At 51.1% G+C, this 20,604-nt stretch overlaps 1 protein-coding gene across 1 annotated transcript in view; it reads left to right on the top strand.

Annotated features, from left to right (window-relative positions):
• The first annotated feature begins 44 nt into the window (after nt 1-44).
• LOC143211274 (uncharacterized) overlaps nt 45-20,604 on the top strand; it is a 62,296-nt gene continuing 41,736 nt past the window's right edge. Inside the window, exons 1-2 of the mRNA XM_076428785.1 lie at nt 45-461; nt 2,428-2,590. Coding sequence (XP_076284900.1) covers nt 2,432-2,590 — 159 coding nt within the window. The 5' untranslated portion in view covers nt 45-461; nt 2,428-2,431. The remainder of the gene's footprint in view (nt 462-2,427; nt 2,591-20,604) is intronic.

Here is a 20,604-nt window from a genome sequence, read left to right as displayed (position 1 = left end):
GCGACGTCGCACCTTCTTCTCGAAGCATCTTGATCGCTAGAGGTTACCTGCCGATACGTTTCATCGATAATTAGCCGGAAGACAGCACAGAAAAAGGTTCGAAGCTAGTTTGCGATGGATGTCATCGTTGCTGTTGTCTTCGCAGAGAATTTTCCTCGTGATTAGGCGAACGCGCGGTGATGGCGCACACGCGTGTTGACACTGGCTCGTCTCATTTGCGAATGATGATTCTCGATAGTGGTGACTCGAGTGGCAATTCAGAGCGATGCTTGATATATGTTTCGGGTGTATTTAGTTAGCCGAGATTAAGTGCTTGTGCACCGTGATATTTTGACTGTAACAGAACATTCGCGTTTTGCAGGTATACTCGCCGGTTTCTCAGATATACAGACCGTTTTTCTAGCGTGTATCTCGACGCTGCTGCCGCTGATCGTCGCGCTGGGAATTGCCTTCGGCGTCAGGTAAGATGAACACAGTTACCTCGCGACTTGCTACGTATGCGCCGCGGAAATTTCTCCCTCGCTTGCATAGCTTCTTTCCAACGGATTCCTTTCTCCCCGAGTCGTTCCGCGCGGAAACTGCTGCTGCAATAATTTTCGCACGCTCTTCCTTAACTCCCGGCAGTTGTGAAACTTCTCGAATCTACCGTCTAATTTCACGACGGATCGCTGTGATCGCTAGACTGCGGCTCTTTATGCGAAATAAAAATTGCAACTTTTATATTCTCGAGTTTCTTTAATATCTTTTTCTTAAACGCGTAAGATCTAGCGGTCACCGCGATCCAGGAAATCCACCCACGCAGTGAAGGGTTACCTCAGAAGTAAGGGACGTGTCCCCAGCCAGTAGCATGATAAATCAACTTCGAATGAGAAATACTTCAAACGAGTACATACATGTAGTAGTACAAAGCAGATCGTATTGATAATAGCGTGAGTCGAGGACTTACTGTGTTTATTTCGGGCGAAATACGAGCGCCACGCCAGCTGAAAGACAGGAACGAGATTCGCCTAACCGCGCAAACGGCTCGGCAGACCGTTAAGTCAGCGAATAAGTTAACGGTACCGGGACAGTCGCGTTATAACTGCGAAACAGGACGACACGCACGCTGCAGCCTCGCGAAAGCGAAAGCCGGGACGTTGATTAATGAAGCAATTAAAGGCTTAGTCGGCCCTGGCGCGCGACTCGATCACTGTCGAACCTACTCACGACAATGACGCCGTTTGTCGCGAGTCCCCTGGATCGATCGCACCTTTTGATCGCGTCGATCATAATTTATTCGCAGCTGGCCGCTCGATTCGAGAAGAAATATCCAACTCTTAAGGGAACGTGAAAAATGAATATTTATTATTCTGTTCCAAGCCAACAATGCACGCAGAATGAACCACTCGTTTGCCAAATCGTTTAACCATTCCGTTACTGTCGTACGTTATTACTGCGGATTTTTATGCAACAACAATTAAAAGCAACATCATTTCGTATTTCAGCCAGCCAATTTCTTTATAAATGCATAAAATTCGCAGTAGCGAGCCTAATGAAAACCGTCGGAAATGGCCGGCCGCCGATAAATCGCGGCAGTCGTCTGCGAGGATACAAAGCGGCGGGATTCCTCGATCCCTTGATCCGCAGAAATTAACTCGGGCGTAAGTTCCGTTAATTCCAGCCGCGCGATAAAAAGTCCAGGCGTCCGGCGCGCGGCTCTCGGAAAATTTTCGCGGCGCCTGGTAATCCCGCGTTATTGCAGAAATTGCGGCGGCCGGGTTCAGGATTACGTCGGTTCATTCGGGAGAGGCGGTAACAATTTATTCGATAGTTGTTGAACCGACGCGGTGGCGGAAGTGCGCGAAATTATTCGCCGGACGAGCGCGTGGAGGGAGAGGGGTTCTCGGGATTACAACGGGACGTTTCCCAGATTTCCCGGCGAAATAATTGGCGTCGTTGCTGCACGAACGTCCCGGCGCGACGGACGCGCGAATCCTCGTGCAGAAATTACTACTAATTAGAACGCGGTCGTGTCGCTGATTCGTTGAACACGCCGGGGCCCGTGTCGCTAAGGGCTGATTCATTTTTAACTGTTTCAATCCCGAGACACCCCGAGGGATTACTCTTCTGGCTGGGGGCACGTTCCTTTCGTCCCTTTGCCGTCTGGCTCCGTAGCGGAAAGGAAATTCTTTCAACCCTTTGCCGTGCAGACTCGTGGCTGAGATCTCACAGGGTACGCGTGATAAGTAGACTGCGGACTTTATATGCAAAACAAAAATTATCTACAATGCACTTCTTCTTTTAACAATTTTAACAAATTGGAAGTAGTGCAACAGCATTCTTGAAATCTTGTCTGCTGCGTACTTTTTTAGTTGCGGTTTTAATATACGGCAAGGGGTTGGGGGCAGTGGATCTTTGCAATAAATAACCCTTTCGTCTGTCTGCCAGACACATGTGGAGGAAATATCGGAACAGACGGGACAGCTCGAGCGGATTGCCCTGGTACAAGAGCGTCTGCTCTCGAGACAATACCGCCGAGTCCTTGCATCATCGGCCACACTCCGGAACCACCACCATTCAGTCTGCCACGAGAATTCTGTCTGCCCAAGACGTGAGTACAGTCTCGATATCGGAAATTAACTCCTTAATCAGCTGGTTATTCTTTCAAGTATACATTGAACACGCTGTTGTGTTCATGAAAATTTACTTTACCGCATCGCTGGGCTGGAAATACAGTGAAACCTGTTTTTGTGCGGTAGATAGGGACTGCAGAAAAAAAACCGCACAAAAAAATATTCACAAACTTCATAAATAGCTATAACAAATAATTTTTCACAACATATTAAAGAAAATTGTTTTTTATCCGGTGGAGAGGGATCGCATAAAAAAGTCTCACTTAGGGAATATGTCAGTTTTGCGAAATAGCGAGAAAGTGCTTTATAAACAAAATAAATAATTAAATTACACATGGAAACATTTAAAAAAATTTTAATTACTCATTTTAAACATGGAGAAATTTTCAAAATGTACATAATTCGGTACATATATGTACAGGGTGTCCTGCTGAAACGAGATCAGCCGGATGTCTCGGAAGACATGGTCGTTATCAAAATAGTGTTCCTACAAAAGTTGTTTGGTATGACGGGCCACATTACGTAGTATTAATAAGCAGATAAAGCAGATAAAGACAAAAAGCAGATAGAGTCCGGGCGAGGAAATGGCGACAAGCGCCTCGATCGAAGTCGCGAGATAGTCCATAACGAGAGGGAGTAAAAACGTCCCGTAAACGAGCGCGATTTTATCGTCAGTTTTGATTCGCAAAAATATCTAAGGGGTCATAGATGTTTTACGCGTTGTAGAAATTACAGTATAACCCCGTTTATTCGAACACATTGGGGTCAAGATCGTTTCGATAACCAGGAGTTCGCGTAATAATGTTTAGCGTTAATAGGTTCGTATAAACGAGGTTCTACAGTAATTTTCATTGTATCGGAGCGGGAGGAAGCGCGAGTAGGCGAAGCAAGATGATCGGAGAGGAGAGAAGAGGAGGGGAGGAACGTCGTTTTCGTGTAACCGTCAGGGTTTAGGTCAGTGAACACGTATCTTGGGGAGGCGTGTCCCTGACGCGTTCGGAAATCGATTTCCCGTCGATAATTCGGTGGCGGCCAATGTTAATTCTGACCGGGCGAGAACGCGGGGAATAAAATACGCTCGGCCCGCTCGAAAATCGGTCGGTCGCGCGTCTTCAGGCGTGGAAAACGGGATTCTCGCGCCCCAGTTGCTGCCTGGCCGCGAGTGAGCCGCCTGCCGTGACTTCGCGCTCTTCTATCCCGATCCCGAGTTCCGACACAAAACGAGCCTCTATTTCGCTTTCGTTTTTGGCGGGGACGCGGGCTGCCACTGCGACAAATGCGCCGTTAAATCGTCCAAGGTCTCCGACGAGGCGACGACACCTGAAAAGGGGGCGGACGCCGAAGAAAAAGTTAGCATCGCTGCTGGAAATCCGCTTACTCCACGCTTAGCAGAATCTCTCGCCCCCGCTTCGCGAACACTGCAGCTGCATTCGCGCGTTCTTAATCCTCGTCGCGAATCAAAACTCGCTTTCCCCCGCTTCCAATCTCCTCTTCTCCGGAAAAGGAGCACGGTCCAGGGAATTACTTTCGCGCTGGACGCGTCGCGAAAGTGGCAAAGTTACCAGCGCGAGAACCCGAAACGTCGGCGTCGTAGCTAACGAAGAGGAGCCGCGGGGGCGTGTTGTGTTCTGGGAACAGCCGGGTAAAAAGATAATGGACAACCCCCTGGAATCGGTTGTCCGACGAATGGACGCGACACGCTGCAACAATGCACACCCTCTACACTGTTTTTCCATTATGCGGCATTACCCGCCGCGTCGGCCAACGGGGACATTTTTAGCTTTTATTTCGGCCGAGCTTCCAGCCGACGCGGATTCGTTTTTATTCTTCGTCTGGCTTATTCATCGATCGTAACCGGCCTCCCCAGAACGCCGCCGAGAGAGGGAGAGACCATTGCTCTTCTGCAGTTACCTCGAAATCCCTTCCGGTTTGTCCTTATTATTCCAGTTGAACGTGCGCGGGGAACCGACGCGATTATGCCAGAACTTTCCGCGGCCACGCAATTATCCTCGATTTAGCTCGCGGCCTCCTATCTCTAAGAAAACACTCGTCTCTGGGGAAGGGGTTGCTTTCCGGCCGGGGAGGTTCCGAGGGCGAGGGTGCCCTGTCTGCCTCCTCGACTCTTCTTAAACAAATCTCAGACGCTACCCTTTGGTGCTATTTGTGAAAGATGCTCTTGGAAATTTATAGTTGTACGCTATAGATCTTATAACGTCTCAAAATAACACAAGCCGTTGGGTCTAATTTTGAAAAAGTTACTCGTGTTTGAAGGGTGTACGAATACTTCGTATACTCACTATAAATAGGATTTTAAATGATACAGATTTTGTGTGGAGGAAGCACTCGACTCCAAAGGATTAATTATTAGCAGACTGCGGATCTGTATGCAAAGTAAAAATGTTCTTCATCGATTGCAAAAAGCAGGGGCCAAGTGAAAAGTTCTCACTTCACTAATTTTAGCTCGTTGATGTCACAGAACATTCTTAATCTTCTCACTGTTTTAAGTCGCACCTATTTTTATCATAACCGCAAGAAATCCGCAGTCTAATCATTCGCAACATGAACCACATTCATTTCCGTTTACGGCCGACAGCTGCTGAAATATTCGTTAAATAAATTTCCCGAACCCATCGTAGAAGGCCGATAAAAAGGTGAAGGAAGACAAAACAAGACGAAATACTTTCGCCAGCTCCGGCGCCGTACTAAAAGCTTTATTAACGTAATTTGGTAGCTGTACCGAGGGAGGCGCGTAAAAATCAGACTGCGCCCCCGAGTGCAGCGGTTTCGTCTACCACCTCGTCCGGGCTGGTTGCCGTATCTCAGGCGCTGTTCATTCCACCAGATGGGAGCGTTGTCCCCGTTCTCTCTCTCGTCACAGTTACAACGACGAGGGGCGCGCGCGAGAGAGGGGAGCTTTGTTACAAAGAGCAAAGCCATTCTATTCTCAAAACAACGATGGACGCAAATTTACTTATAGCGAATGGGATTCCTGGGAAGCGTAACGAGCATAGTTCGCGACGGGTCCCACGGGATCGATGGACACGCCTAAGGGTGCGGTTACGCTGCGATTTTCGATTGTAGGCAACGCCGCGTATCCTCTCGCTTGTTTCGATGCTTTTAATGCCTTTGAACCGTTTGTACGCCGGTGCATTCAGTCGGGTGGCTCTGTTGCATACAGAGAGGAATGAAAATCGCATCCAATATGAAAGCATCTGTAGGTTCGAAAAACGTTGTCAAAGTTTAATCAATCCGGGTACGTGGTTTTCGATATTCCTACAAAAACGCTTGCCTTCCATTCCGATTGAAGAGGATACCAGCCTGTTCTTTGAAGCTTCCTGCACGAAACTGGAATGATCCAATTGTTTTACCTGTCTCGACGCGATGAAGTCGTTCGCGTTGGAGTACAGATTAGGGTGGACCTTATTTTTCGACCATGAAATTTTGGCCACGCACTCCCCGCCAAAAATATTGTTCCATTTCATGAAAAAATGATATGTCCAAAGTTTTCGGGAAGACGTGCCACATTAGGGTGGACCTTAGCAATACCTGGTGAAATTTTTTAGCGAGATTTTCAACGTTCTTCTTGTTTAGTCACAATCAGAAGTCTTTCCTTAATATATTCCCATTCCTATAAAATTTCATGTTTCTCGCAACTTCGACGTTATCCGATCAACTTCACCCTTTTGCAGGAATTATCTTCTGAAAAAAAATATCACCAGATATAGCTAAGGTTCACCCTAGTACAGATATAGCGGAGCGGTGAACATCGCGGCAAAATCAAGCTAATGTATGAGGTTGGAGAAAAAACGTTTGTAGCAATTTATAAAATTGTTTAACCCTTCGCTGCATAGTGTATAATATCTGACACAGTAACAAATCTGGTATATAGTAAACAAAAAATGTGCTTCTAACTATTCTACACATTTTATCTCATTTGATAAAATGTAGTTTCAATTTTTAAAAATATTTTTCCCTTAAATAGAACACAAAAGCTGGCCTTCTTTCAATTTTTCATACCAATTAAAAAAATCATGCAGTGGAGGGTTAATATTATTCGATGATCTAATCTCGATTATTTGTAACAACTTGTTACCATCTTTCAGATAACCTGTCAGTGGTTTTCATTTACAAGCAAAATGACCTGCTTATTGAAAACACGGCAGAACTTTCCCTCCAACCTAATAATTATGTAGAAACAAAAATCACCGCACCCATATTCCCGTACTTAGTTGCCTCGAGACGAGTGAAAACGCCCAGTGTGACCGCAACCTAACGCTGTGGAGAGAAAGACAGGGTGGCATGATCGTACCGCGGCTCGTTGGAAATTCCGTGTCTGTTCGGAATCGAACAGGGTAGCGTAGCCGGGTACATATCGGGCACGGATCGAACGCGAAAGCGAGAGGAGCGAGAGGTGCGAGATCGGAAGCGGAATACAGCGGCGCCGACGACTGCAGGCTCGGTTTTAAACGAGGAGCGTGTCGCTCGGTTCGGTTCGAAGCTGCTCGCCTCGACTCGGCTGGCCCGCTGTTCCTGCATCGACTTCGAGCCGAACAATGTAGGTCAAACGAGCGACTTGCAGGCACGGGCCTCGCGTCGCTGAACACCCGGCTCGGAGTTCAACTTTACGACCGCGTTCCGCCCTTTTACGATGACTTTTCATGCTCGCTACGCCCCCCGTCCCGCCGCCGCCGCTCCCCCGCGATTTTAAACATTCATGCCCGCATCCCCCTTTTTTGCGCGTTTCTCACTTTTTTCCGCGACGGGCCGGACCGAAAGAGTGCTCGGACTTCGAGTCCCGGTTCTGACCGGGAAACCTCGGACGGTTGTTGAAAATCGTGGTCGTAGCCAGCACGGTGCGACGCTTTTTTCGCGAGAAAAGGGGACCGGCAATTACTTAAGAGGCGTGCGTGCGTGACTTCCTGGGAACGGTCGGCCTAAGACGAGTTTATCGGCCCGCTCGATCGTACTACTCCGGCTTGGCATAATCTTCCATTTCCTTATTTATTCGGCATTGGTATCGCGACAAATAAATGTTTCATAAACGTGTGCGTACGCTCGCCGGGACACGGCTCGCCGGCACCGTTCCGCTTGTATTAGCATAATTGCCGATCGCGGACGACCTATTCGCGATCGCGCCGCGTGCAACGTGGAGAACAGTCGGTGCACAGTGCACACTGCGCGGCTCGCGTATGCATAATAGACGCGGCGGCAGTGGCGCGAGCTACATCGTTTCGGATCGTTATTTATTCACCTTTAATTTTCTGCCCGTGCGTTCGCTCGCGATCGGTAAATTACGCGGTTAACGGGTTAAACACTCGCATCGACACTTCAAAACCTCGGTCGCTGCTTCGAGATAGAGTGATAAAGAGATCCTCGCAGGACAGATGAAATCTCGATCGGAAAAAGTTGTAAACGCTGAAAGAAACAGGGGCAATCCCCATTCGACGAGGGAACTTTGATCGTCGTCAAACGGCTCTGTAAAAGAAAGACGTTAGGGGAGCAGCACACACGATGCGTGCTCTCGTTGCTATCGTGAATGACGTTTAACGTTCGTTAATGCTCCTCCTGGAAACACAGCTGAGACGATTGCGCTCGACGATGCCAGATTAAATCGCTCGGATGAGACACACTGTTGCTTCTGTTATTATTTTATCCGATTTTTCACCTACCTGCCGTGTTCACCTTAATACGCCGCTTTAATCAGCCTCGCGTGCGCATTACTGTCGACCTGCGGATGCTCATGCAAATTCTATTGTATTTTTAATTTCACCGCTGTTTCAAAAGCTTCACAACCTGCGAACGCACGAAGATCCGCAATCTTCACGGGTTAAAACTTCTTCATCCGTTGGGGACGAATCTGCTAGTTAGTAGTAAAATATTCGGGGTGGTCTCGTCTCCACGATTGCGAGGGTGCGGAATGCGCCTCCTCATCTTTCAATAGTCAAAAGCGCTCGATAAAAGATCAATCTAGATCGCTGTCTCCCACACGGTAGTTCTATTTTTACATTTACGAGGCGTAATTTGCATTTTTCGGCAGCATGTAGCTGTCGCAGTGAGAATAATGCAAATTGCGCTGCCGAATAATGCAAATTGTGCCTCGGAAACGTAAAAATACGACTTTTCTGGGAGACAGCGGTGTAGATTGGTCTTTTTATCTAGCGCTTTTGATCGAGAAATGTATGACTAATATTAGGTGTGCAAATAAGTTCTTCCCCTTTTTTTCCAAATTCAAATTTTACGTACATAAAATGTAATAAAATCTTGTCTGGCGACTCCCAATGTTTCTGCCAATTCTTCTTGCGTCTGGATCGGATTTTACGTTGAGCAATTCCTCTAACTGACCGTCATCAAACATTCTCGGTGCACCGGAACGATCGACGTCTTCCAAATACAAAATTTCCGGCATTAAATCGTTGGTACCACTTTTTGCATGTTCTGTAAGATACAGCGTTCTCTCCCAGTGCCGTACAAACTATTTCAGTAACTTCAACAGCTGATTTCCTAAGCTGGAAAGTAAAGAGTAAGCAGTGACGCAAATGATGTTTCCCGTACGCCATATTGCTTGAAATTGTTGCACAGGACTGGAAACTCTTAGAGCCCTCATCACGACCTCTAAAACTAAAAGAACTCTCTTTCAGATGTCACCAAAATCGGGAAGTAATTCGAATTCAGTCAGAAGTTACGATCGTAGCAAGAAAGGGGAAGGAACTTATTTGCACACCAAATATTAAGGAATGGAAAATGTTGTGCGATATAAGATGAATAATATGGATCCAGATCGAAATGGACTTGGTGCATACTGGACTGGAAAATCGTAGTCGACAAATGGTTGAAATGTCGGAATGAAAATGTTCCGAATTTTAAAGGGTGGGTAAAAAGAAATGGGGCGAGTTGCGAGTCGCGAGCTCTGTCCAGCGTTCCTGATCTCCGTGGTGGCTGCAGGGGCAGGTAGACGATCTATTAATGCTATCGACCGTTCGGTGACACGGTGCAGCGTTCCCGATTTGTGCATCGAGCGAGCGCAGGTCGCGCGGGAACGTTCAAGTCGGTCTGAAAATACCGAGAGCGGTCGTTGCGGCCGCAGTCAGCGGCAGTGACCTGATTTTAATATCACGCGTGCTCGATAGCAGTTGCAGCTCACACAACCCGCGCTTAGGCGCCTCGGGCTGCTGCTCTGCTCTTCGGCTTCGCTCCGCTCGGCTCCGTTCGGCTCCGCTCGGCCCGGCTCGACCCGCCGCGGATTAATCGCGACGCTCACCGACTCGGAATCTAAAGCCACTCTTCGTTTTTTCCGCTGCCGGAAGATTTGCATCTGCTAACTGGATCTGCAGGAATTTTAATAACCGAACCGCGAGTGCTCGTACAATTTGCCAGCCTTCGAGGCACGAATGGATTTTTGGCACACGCTACATCCTACTTTGTAATTGGATGGGTGTCTAGCAGAATGGCGTATGTTGCATCTTGTAGAACAATGAAAGCTGGCGTTACATTCTATAATATAGAACCTCTACTGCAATTGTCGGGTAGTAAAAGCATTTCGTGGGAAAGTTCTGTCGTATTTTAACTAAGCAGGTAATTTTGCTTGTAATGTTTTCTTTAAAATACGACAGAACTTTTGCACTCGTTGCACAGGGAAGTTCGTTCTAGAAGATTTGTAACACACGCCTCTCTTCCAGGCACTCGTTCAATTATCTCGAGACGAAATAGATCTGCCTCGTGAACCGCGTTTCCCGTTTTAAGTGTCCCGATTTTTATTTATGTTCTTCGGCACTTCTGCCCGAATTCGCAGCCTCCGCTTTCTGCCGGGTCGATGGATGCGCCTCGCTTCGTCACGACGTACCGGCTCCGGAGAAAATCGTTAACGAGCTCGGACCGGTCCGTTTCTGAAAGTCACTTCCGAGTACCTAGGCGGGTTCTCATCTCGTTTCCTCGCTCGCTGCTCCTCGAAAATGGCGGCGAACGTGCCCCTAATGGAAAAGAAACCGACTCTACTAGCTTAACTTCTGCGCGGACTGTTCGGCGAGTGCTTCGTATAAAAATTGCTTGGACCGACACCGCACTCACGGGAATGAGCGGAGTTCTCAGGAAGTGCTTTAAAAATCGCAAGAAAGGGTATCGTGGCCGGTGCTCACCGCAAAACTCTGCCGCGGCAGTTTGTCCGCCCTCTTTGCCACCGTGTGCCCGCCCAGGAGGGCCCTAAGGGCATAGGGGCACCCTCTCACAGTGCATTGGCGTCGGCTAACCGGTTACAGTTTCTCGATCTCGACTGGTCGACCGGGGCCACTGTCGTCGCTTTGTCGACGTGCCAATATTTGCGCGCCCTCGGCATCGGCTTAAACGATCGGGATCTTTGTAGTGTCGGCGCATAAACCGCATCGCGTTCGCGAGCATTATTGTCAGATAGAGAAGCTCGGGTGAGCGGGACACCGCAGCTTCGTGGCGTGCGAGAATAGCATAAAGAGGGTTTCTCGTTGCCACGTAGATCCATGGATCCATGGATTGCGGACAATGAGTGCCAGATGGCGAGAGAGGTGCACCTCGGTTTTTGGGAGCCGTGTGCACACCGGCACCGAGTGCTCGAGTTACTAAGTAGCCAGGTTGCACGCTCATTATCTATCCAGGGGCTTTTTTGTAATCGGAGAGCACGCGGTGCCCGAGGTTAGGCGAGATCGCGTGCGAATAGGAAGGGAACCGGTGCACGATACGTCGTAAAGTATGGACGGCAGTCCTGCGTCCTAAATCGTGCTAAATTGTCCTAAATTGTCCGTATGAACTCGGCCGATTGCATTTCCTCTGAACTGCGGCGAAGGTACGTGTCCCATCGCGAGTTGCGTTTGACAAAATATGAACGGTCCTTTATCAAAAGGATTTTCGTCGACGCAGCAATGGAAACGAATGGACCAAGGATCTGCAAGCAATGTAGAAATATTCTCCATCGATTGCAAGAAGCAGGAGAGAAACGAAACATTTCTCACGTTTCCAGCGAATGGGTAGAAGCAGTCTATCGACGAACGCGGCGATTTAGACATTCGAAGCGGCAATGTGCGGTTCCAAGCAGACACAGTACGGTTCCCGAGTGTACCGCTGCGCCGCGCCGCAGCGACGTCACAGTAAATTGCATAAGCCTCGTCGTCGCGCGCTAATTCGTCCGGCCTTTGTCCTCGGATTTCGTCGGCCGCGGTGCGACGCATAATTGTCCGTAAACCGTACAGCCCGATAATCCCCTCTAGCCGTTTTAATGCCGGTAAATGTTCGTTGAACGGCGCGCAGTTCCATGCGACGGCCACTCTACTCTCCGCCTGCCCTTTCCCTCCGGATCCCCACCTCCGTCCCCTTGTCTAGAACCGGCTTCGCTCGCCACGTCCTTTATTTCCGAGGCGCTGTCCGCTTTAAGGGAGATTTCAATTTTTGATCAGGAGCGGATCGACCCTTGACCTCCTCGGATTTGCTGTCGGCCGGTGTTCTGATTTCCCCGATGTGTCACTGGCCAACCGGGGAACCGCGCTCCGCGCCAGCTTTCCCAAACGTGCGGTTCAATTTCGTACATTCGATTTACGCGGCCCGAACACCCGGCTCAGCTAGATCGATTGCGCGATACCTACTCGCGCCGCCTATTCAATAGACGGCCTCGACACCCGCGCGACTGGGCCCCTGCTGACCCAGATTTTTCGAAGCTTTCGACCTCTCGCCTCCTGCTAGGCTCTCTAACCCTCGTTCGCAGCGGATCGATCCCGCTAGCGAAAGAAACGCCACGAAATAAAAGAGCTTTCGAACTTTGCCGCAACCCGAAACTTCGAATTCACGGGAACGAGCTGATTCCATCAGATTCTCCGTCTTGGCTTTCGTGTCTGTTCGTTACCAGACGTTTCTACTTAGATAGAGCAGGCGTTTGTTCCGCGTAGCTTTGTAAATTCCGTCCTTTCTCAGTCGAACAGTCGTTTGTGCGGGTACTCGCAGAGATCGATCGATAATTGGAAATTAATTTATAAAGGTTTCTAGCATTATGAACATTTATTTTTCGATCTATGATTTCACACCTTTGTACACTGTACTTGTCACCACTTCACGTTTGCGTTCATTGCGGAGAATTGTCTGTCGAAATGGGTACTAGATTAGATTCGCCGCGGAACCGCTGAAAGAGCCTTTCTAAACTAGCTCGGTGAGCAGGATTTTCGTTGAAAGGAATCGCAGGATGGCTCGGTCCGATTTCAAGGCTCCTCGTAGAGAGCGAGCGGGACCAGCGTTAGCGGTGCAACTCGTAGGAATTCGCGATAGATAGGGGTGATTCAGAGATCCCGGGACAATGCATCTACCTAAGCATTCCGGAGAATACCTCGGTTGATGCATGGCGGCCATTAAGTTCCCGTTTGATAGTTTAATCACGGGGCCGGCCTTCCGCTGTCTCGTTCCTTCCTCGTACGACCCAGTTTCACCTTTAAAACCCGCAATCCCGTGGCTGCGAAACGGTTCCTGGGGCACACGGTAACCCCCGCGCTCTACGTCTCTGCTCGAAAAATCCCCTAATTGATCGCACAGTCGTCGCCTCTATTTCACTATTCTGAGCACTCGCGAGCTCGCCGATAGACACTGTGAGAAATGCGGCCATTCCAAGATAACCGGGCGAATCACGCTCAAATCCAGCTTTCGATCACCGCTCGCTCGAGGGAGGAAGGAAGGAGGACGCTTTCCACTTCGGAGCACTCTAAGATTATTTTCTATTTCTCACTCGAACGTTCTCGCGGCCCGGAATTCCGAAATCCCGGCGACAGGAGCCGGGAATCGCGCGCGCGGGCGCGGGCAACGAGCTTCGCGACGGGAACGGCTGCGATTACCGAGATTTCGGGACGTGCCGCGATAAAAGATTAGATCTCTCGGACGTGAGGCGCGTCGGCGAGGGCGACGAGGTTCCTGAGGTTGTTCCGGTGGGTTCAGAGGTCTGGGAGGTTCAGCTGCAAGCGTGCCTAGGTGTTCGGGGGCTGCACTTTAATCTCGCAAATGATGCGAGGACACGGCTTGGTACCCGGCCGCTCGCTCGCGCGCCCGCGCGCCTGTAGATCGCGGATAAAGAACGAGCCGCGGCTTTTGACTTGTTTATCCCCGACGTCGCTCTCGGCGAGAAAAGCGATTTCCTGCTCGCGCGAGGAAATGCTGCTGCCAGGAAATTGAAGCTCCCGGAGCCGATTGAATTCCGAACGATGGAACGGCCTTGAGAAAAGCCAGCCCCCGAAATGTTCGCGTGAAAGCTTGTTTTCGAGAAGAAGCAATATGGAAAGCACCGATAGGTGCTCACTGGATAAACCAACGGAGTTTTCCGATCGTTTAGGGTAACCGTGTTCGAGCCGGGGATCTCGGAGCAGCAGGGGCTTCTTGCTGAGTAAGACCACGCCCACTTAGAGCTTTCGCAACGGAAGGAACAGAATGGGTTGTCTTCCCTAACGACTCTGACAAGATTTAAAGAGATTCAGCTGACTTTGGAGCGCCCTACTGTAGCAGCTAACACGAATTGCTCTGGGGAGCACTGTCCCAGCTTTGTCGAAACCACGCCTACTTCGGACGATCTGCTCGGAGACAGAACAAGATGAATAGACTCTGGCGAGATTTAAAAAGGAACAGCTTCTGTTAGAGCAAATGTGGCCCTACTTTGGCCCCGAAGGTAGAAAGAGCAGAAAAACCACGCCTATCCAAGGAGACCACGCCCATTCTTCAAAAAGAGAACAGAATAGACGGTTTTCGGTCGGAGCTTTGACAAGATGCGAAGAATAACTCGTCACTAGGACCAATGGGAGTGACCAGGAGCGCCAGAGAGGTAGATGGACAACGTAGTCTGCTAAGCTTCGATCGCGGGGCTTCGACGGCTCGCGCTTGAGAATTAGGCGCGAGACACGCTCGCGGGTTATGCTAACAATGCGCCCGGGTACGTACGCTCGCGATCCAATTTTCCACGTGCTCCGGGAGCGTATCGCCACCGGCGTAAGCGGTTTACAGGTCCGGCATGTCATAGCGTGGCCACCTGTCTAAATGCAATTGCGGATCACCGGCGGCGGCATCCGTGCGCCGACACGGTCCGTTGAATAATTTTACGATCCTCGGGATGGTCGGCCGGGTTTGTAAAGCACGGCGAGCTGCAATGCGACTCTCTGGGATCGTGTGAGATTCGCTATCGCAGAGGGTTCGCAGCCCGCGACGGAGGAATATTAAACGTGTGGAGGGATTTAATTTTCAAAGGCGCGCGCGCGCGAGTAAGCGAACGAGGATGAAGGTTTCGTCGCGCGAGGAAGAAATCGGCGACAAAGTTTTCCGTGGAAGAAAAATGGGCGCCGCTCGACAAGGAGCGTTTTTCGGACACTTTGCGGCAAGCCGTCCGGGAGGTTCGCGTAATAAATTGCCCGCCAATCGAGTTCTCCGCCGCCCTCGCCCCCCCGTGCCACCGAAATTATAATACGGCATGCGCGTTTCGCGATAAATCACGAGGGCGAAATGGTCGCCGGGAGCGGGCCAACAAACCCGTATAAATCTGCCGCGATTTAATCGATCCGCGCGGAAATTTCTTCGCGGATAACGGTCCCGGGGGTCTGACAAATTGCGCGGACACACCGGGAACGATCGGAAAAAATCCCGGAACGGCGGCAACGGTGAATCGCGACGCGTGAACGATCGTGGACGTTGCACGATCGCTGGCGAGCACTTCGTCACCCAAAGAACATCCACACGCGCACACAAAAGACAGACACATCGACGAGCAGGGGTCACACACACACACACATAGAGCTCCGTGGACGGCGGCAGTCATTTATCCAGTGGATACGTTGGGGCGACGGGACGCGTCGCGACGCCAGGATCACGGTGATACGGCAAATTGAATTTCCTTCTGGTGGCTGGCCGTAAGGGCGCGATCTCCTCGCCGTTTTCCGAACGGCAATGGTGCGTGTCCGATTCCGGACATGGTAATTGAATTTCGACGAAATCCGATCGTCGCTGCGGCCGGGGCCCAGCGTCGACGCCATCCAAGATAGCCACTTTTGATCGGGCTTAATCGAAAGCCGTGTTTTTCGAACGGACTCCCATCCTCGACCCTGTCTCGATCCCGCCGCTGTATCGTTCTCGGAAATTGCGTTCGAATTCACGGCAAGCCAGCCGGGTTAAATAACACCGTGAAAATCTCGATCGGCGAAGCGACGGCGCGACGAGGCTACCAAACTCGCGCCTCTTCGACCCCGGATTCCGCCACGTTGCCGCCGGAGTTAAACGAAGTCGGAGCTGCTGGATTCCGGCTCGTATTTTCCTCCGTTCGATGGTTATTTCCATTTTTCAGAAAATTCCACGGACCCCGAGCCAAGACAATTTTCAGATCTACGGGCCGCCGGATTCTCGTTTAACGATCTCCAATCTTCTCCGCTCTCCGTGCACCGACGAGAAAAACGTTCATCGATAAAAAGCTGCATCTGCTTCTCGGCGTTTCACATTTTCCAGAAAACGCGGAATCTTGCCCGGTACGTTGACTCCCGACGATTTCGAGGTCCGACGGCCAGCAAATCTTCGTTCCACAGTCATCCGGGTGATGCAGGTTTTGTGAAATTCATAAAATCTTGGTGCTCGGTCTGAAGACAGAATCGTTCCACTCGTTCAAAGACAGATAAATGGCTCGACGATATATTTCACCGCGATCGACGTACTCCGTGTCTCCCGGATCGAACGAATTTTCCGAAGAGTACGCGCGGCAGCCTCGCAGGCTCATTTTCGACGCGATATATCGGGCTCCGTTGCCCGAAAAAGCGGACGTCCTCGAGTCGAAGAGGGCACACTTTCACCGATCGATTTCCCGGGAGGATTTTCCGGCGCGATCCACGGCTACGTGGATCCAACTATTTTCCAGCAATAGTGTATGCGCTCGGCTTGTCTATGTCGGCCGCTAGTTGCTCGCGTAGCACTCGAGGGTGGGGGGTTGACGCGCGCCTTCTTAAAGCTTTGCGGTTTTTTCAAAACCGGCGCGTCTCCCCCACTCCGTGCAGTTCGTACCCCCACCATCGAGCGTCGAGCTCGTTCGCTCGCTCGTCCCTCGCTATTTTCTTCTCGCTCTCCTCGGCGCATTCGTTCGCGTCGCGGTTCTCTCGTCTCTCTCCGACCGGCCTTATCTTTCTCTCTCTCTCGGCTCTCCTCTCTCCTCTTTCTCCACCGCCTCTCGCTGACGTTCTATGTTTCCCCTCCGACTTCCCTACCACGGCTGCAATCCTCGGCGCGCCTCTAGCATGCCTCTTTTTCCGACGCGATCGCCTGCATCGCCTGCATCGCCTGCGTCCACGCTCTCGCCGCGCCGCGAGACTCCCGACCTCTGCGCGGATTCAATCTTTTCCGTATCCAATCGAATTTCCATGACCCGTATTCCTTATTCAAGAACGACCGGGCTATTTTCGGGGGAAATTTACGACACGCACGACCAACGTTATCGCCGCGAGGATTTCGCGGCGAACCAACCGCAAGGCTGAGTTCTTTACGAGCATGAATTATTTATGCCCTGTCGCAGCGTTCTCCGGCGATCGGTTCCTCTCCCGATCGCCATCGCCTCGAGCATGCCAGAAAATTTCCTGACCGGCGACGATTTCCCGGCGAGAAGTTCCTCAGGAAAAGGTACAAGCCATCCGACGTAGGAAACTCGTGACGAAGAAATTCTCCGTGTCGCTCGATTCCCGGTCTCTCGGTCGCGCACAGTTCCCCGAGTTTCGAGAGGATGCTGCTCGTCGAGGAGGCGGGGTGCGAGGGGCAGAGCCCGGAGTAACTGTAACGCAAATAGGGGTAATTATTTCCGCTATCAGGAACGCTTCCGCGGCGGGAATCACGCGAGCGTGGCTCACGAAAAGCCCGTGGTTCGAGGAGCACAGTCGCTCGAAGATTACGGCTAGACTCTCATCCTCTGTGTTCGTCGGGACTACGGGGGCCCTGGAAGCAACAGAGGAACGTCGCTCGCTCGGGGGACGGTAAACTTGTTAGGAACGCGTCCCGCGATCGATAGGCTGCTTCGGAAAACACTTGCCAGCCGGCGAGGCGTGTTTTACCGCGGCCGTCTGGTCGCTTGCCAGATCGCGTTCGGATTTCCACCGGCTTCTGGAATAATTCGTCTATTCGGCCGTGTGCTGGATCGCCAGCTCGATACCGCGATCCCTCGATCGGGACGGAGAACCGCGGACCCGGGAACGGGCCGATTCGGGCCGAGAAAGAGGAGGGGGACCGGCCGACCACGAAAGATATATAATCCTGCCGCGGCGGTGGAACGAGCAAGCGATGCAGCCGAGAGAGATGCACTCGGCCTGCAAGCGAGCGAGCGAGCAGGGAGAACTAGCTGGACGCGGCGCTAATGCGCCTGCTAACCTTACTTTCGCATTGCTAGACTCAATTCATGCCAAGGCTGACTGGGTGCGTTGCCCTCCATTGCCCCTATACCGCCGTCATTGCCGAGGCTCCCTCTGCCCCCCATGAGCCCTGGCAGTCGTCGTTGCCGTTGCCGTCGCCCGCTGCCATGCCGCCCACCGACAGTTCCTTGCCCCCTCGGATCCCCGGCTCGCCACAGAGCCAAGCCTCCATCGCTTAGCTCCTGCTAGGCGACTTCAACTTCGCAGCCCAACTTCCAACGTCTCTACCAGAACTCTTTGCCAGCAACTCCAGCCACTCCGTCTAAGAAACGCCAGCTTTTTCCTGGCTTTACGGCTTTCCAGGCTCTTTGGGCTACTCCGATCCCGGATTCCACCTTCCCGAGGTGAACGGTCCCCCCTCTTCGGGGTCTAGACGCTATGGAATGCTTGCTTTCCCTTCAATTGCAGATTCGTCGACTTGGTCGAGTAAGATGGATAGCATCGGCTATTTCTTTATGAGCTTGTAACACCAGTTTGGAGAACGGTTCAGAATTAAGTTCAGAGCTTTCGAGATACTCGACTTTAGAAGAAGAGTCAGACGAATATTTTGATAAGTAAAGTCGCAATTATGCAGAAGCTCGCGAAGAAATTCGTACAGTATGCTATCAATTCTCTGCGCGAAATCATCGCCGGACAAAATAGTAGCAAGTTTGAGGCGGTTGCCCGGTTATTGACACAGGGTTAATCGACTGTCGGGGTCGGTCCAGTGTCCCTCGAGTTCTGCGCGTTTCCGTTCGTCTGTTTTCTGTCGGAGCGTGGCTCGAGAAATATTTGGCCAGTGGATCGGCCGATATGCGAGACAGAGAGAGAGAGGGAGAGAGAGAGTTGCGCAGCGATCGCGATCGATAGGCAAACGTTGCTCCGACGGAAATAGAATTCGGAGGAACTGTTTTTCGATCGAATACGGGAAAGCTATTTCCGTTCGCGGATCTCCAGTCGGTGGTGGCCAGTCTCCTGTTCTCTTTTATTATTGTTTCGGCGGGCTTTCAAGACGCCCCGCGACGCTCCGCGGGGATCTTCGGCTCGCGAATCGTCTCGTCTCGTTCCGCGAGGAGTCGTCGACTCTAGCCGACGAAATTTTCCACGTTGCGATAGACCGCGGCATCCATTATCAGAGAAGGATTGCAGGCGTGTGTTTGATCGGTGATAACGGCGCGACGTGCCACGCGCGTTTCGCGCCTCTATTTCCAGCGAGAGAAGCAACCTCCGTCGTCGTTCCGCTCCGCGCCGCGCATGATTCGCAGGCCGGCTGCACTATTCGCGAGATCCCGCCCGTAGTACCGGCACCTATTATTAAAATCCTCGAGCAACGCGTAAACTCTCCCAAAAATAAAACTGCAGCGGCTGTGTCCGACGCGGCGGTGAAACTCGGCTCCGGTCTCGTTCACCTCCGAGAAATCGGTGTCTCTACGCTCTTTAATGAATCCTCGAGAGGCCGAGAAAATGGTTCCCCGTTTTGTTTTTACCGGAACCCTGAATTTTTACGAAAGACTAATCTTCTTTCTACTTAGCTTGGCACGCGTGCACAAGCCTACAAAGTCCACAGTCCGCTGGTAATGGTCAAAGGATTCCGTGGCGTTTGCGCCGGTAATAAAATAGTAATTATTTGTCAGAGCATCCGATAGGTTCAGCGCGGGAGAGCCACTCGAAAGAGAATTGTTTTCCTCTGGATGCTTTCCCGAGGTAAATGTTCCGTTTCTACTATCTAGCGCGACTCTGTTTGTGCGAGCTTTATCTAACAGCAGAGCGGGGCTCAGCGTAGCGAATCGTGGAACGGTCGATTCGATCCTGCAACTCGAGCGGAGCTCTCGAAATCCCGGGGGATAGGAGACGCGTTAATTGGCCCACGATCGGTGTCGGCTCTGTATTTGCATGAGCAACGAACACGTCGTCGAACGCAACGCTTATTTATAACTTTTTCATCCGGCGAGCTCTCTTATCTGGCGTCTTGCCATCGACTCCCTCCCTCGCTCCCTCTCTTTTTCTCTCGTTCCCTCCTCTTCTGGTGCTCGTTGCAACTGCACGGCACGTTGATCGGTGCCAGCGCGCGTGTCCGTGTCTAGACGTTCTCTATAGAGGATTCCTGCGCTCGCGATCGCTCGAGGATCGAAGGTGCTCGAGAGACTCAAGACAGAAAGTCCAGTTAATCGGTGCCCTTTTCGAGATAAAAAAACGGTGACTCGCGAGAACCGGCTACCCCGGCCAGCAACGAGGAAAAGGGCACGGGACAAAAACGAAGCTCTCCTCTCCTCGGATCGTGGCTAATCGATTCTCGCGCTGTAACGAGTCGATTGGCGTCGACGCGATCGACAAGTTCGACGAACCGTGACAGAAAACTGCGCGGAGACCTTAAACGGCCGCTGTCGTGCACTTTGCGTTCCACGCGAACCGTAATAACATCGCAGAGCTTCACGCGTCTTTCCTCCTCGAGTACTTGTTGCTCGCACTTTTCCCTAAGACCCTCCAAAGGTCTTCGAACAATCCCCGCCGTGCAAAAACGTACCTCTCAATTATTCATTAACACATCACCGCCTGTTATTGCATAATTTTTAAAAATCCACCATTAATGAATTTTTGGTGGATCCTTC

Source organism: Lasioglossum baleicum, chromosome 8 (assembly GCF_051020765.1).
Source record: "Lasioglossum baleicum chromosome 8, iyLasBale1, whole genome shotgun sequence".
In the NCBI taxonomy this organism is placed as follows: domain Eukaryota; kingdom Metazoa; phylum Arthropoda; class Insecta; order Hymenoptera; family Halictidae; genus Lasioglossum; species Lasioglossum baleicum.
Note: the sequence above shows the minus strand (reverse complement) of the source record. Positions and strands in the feature narration are given on the sequence as shown.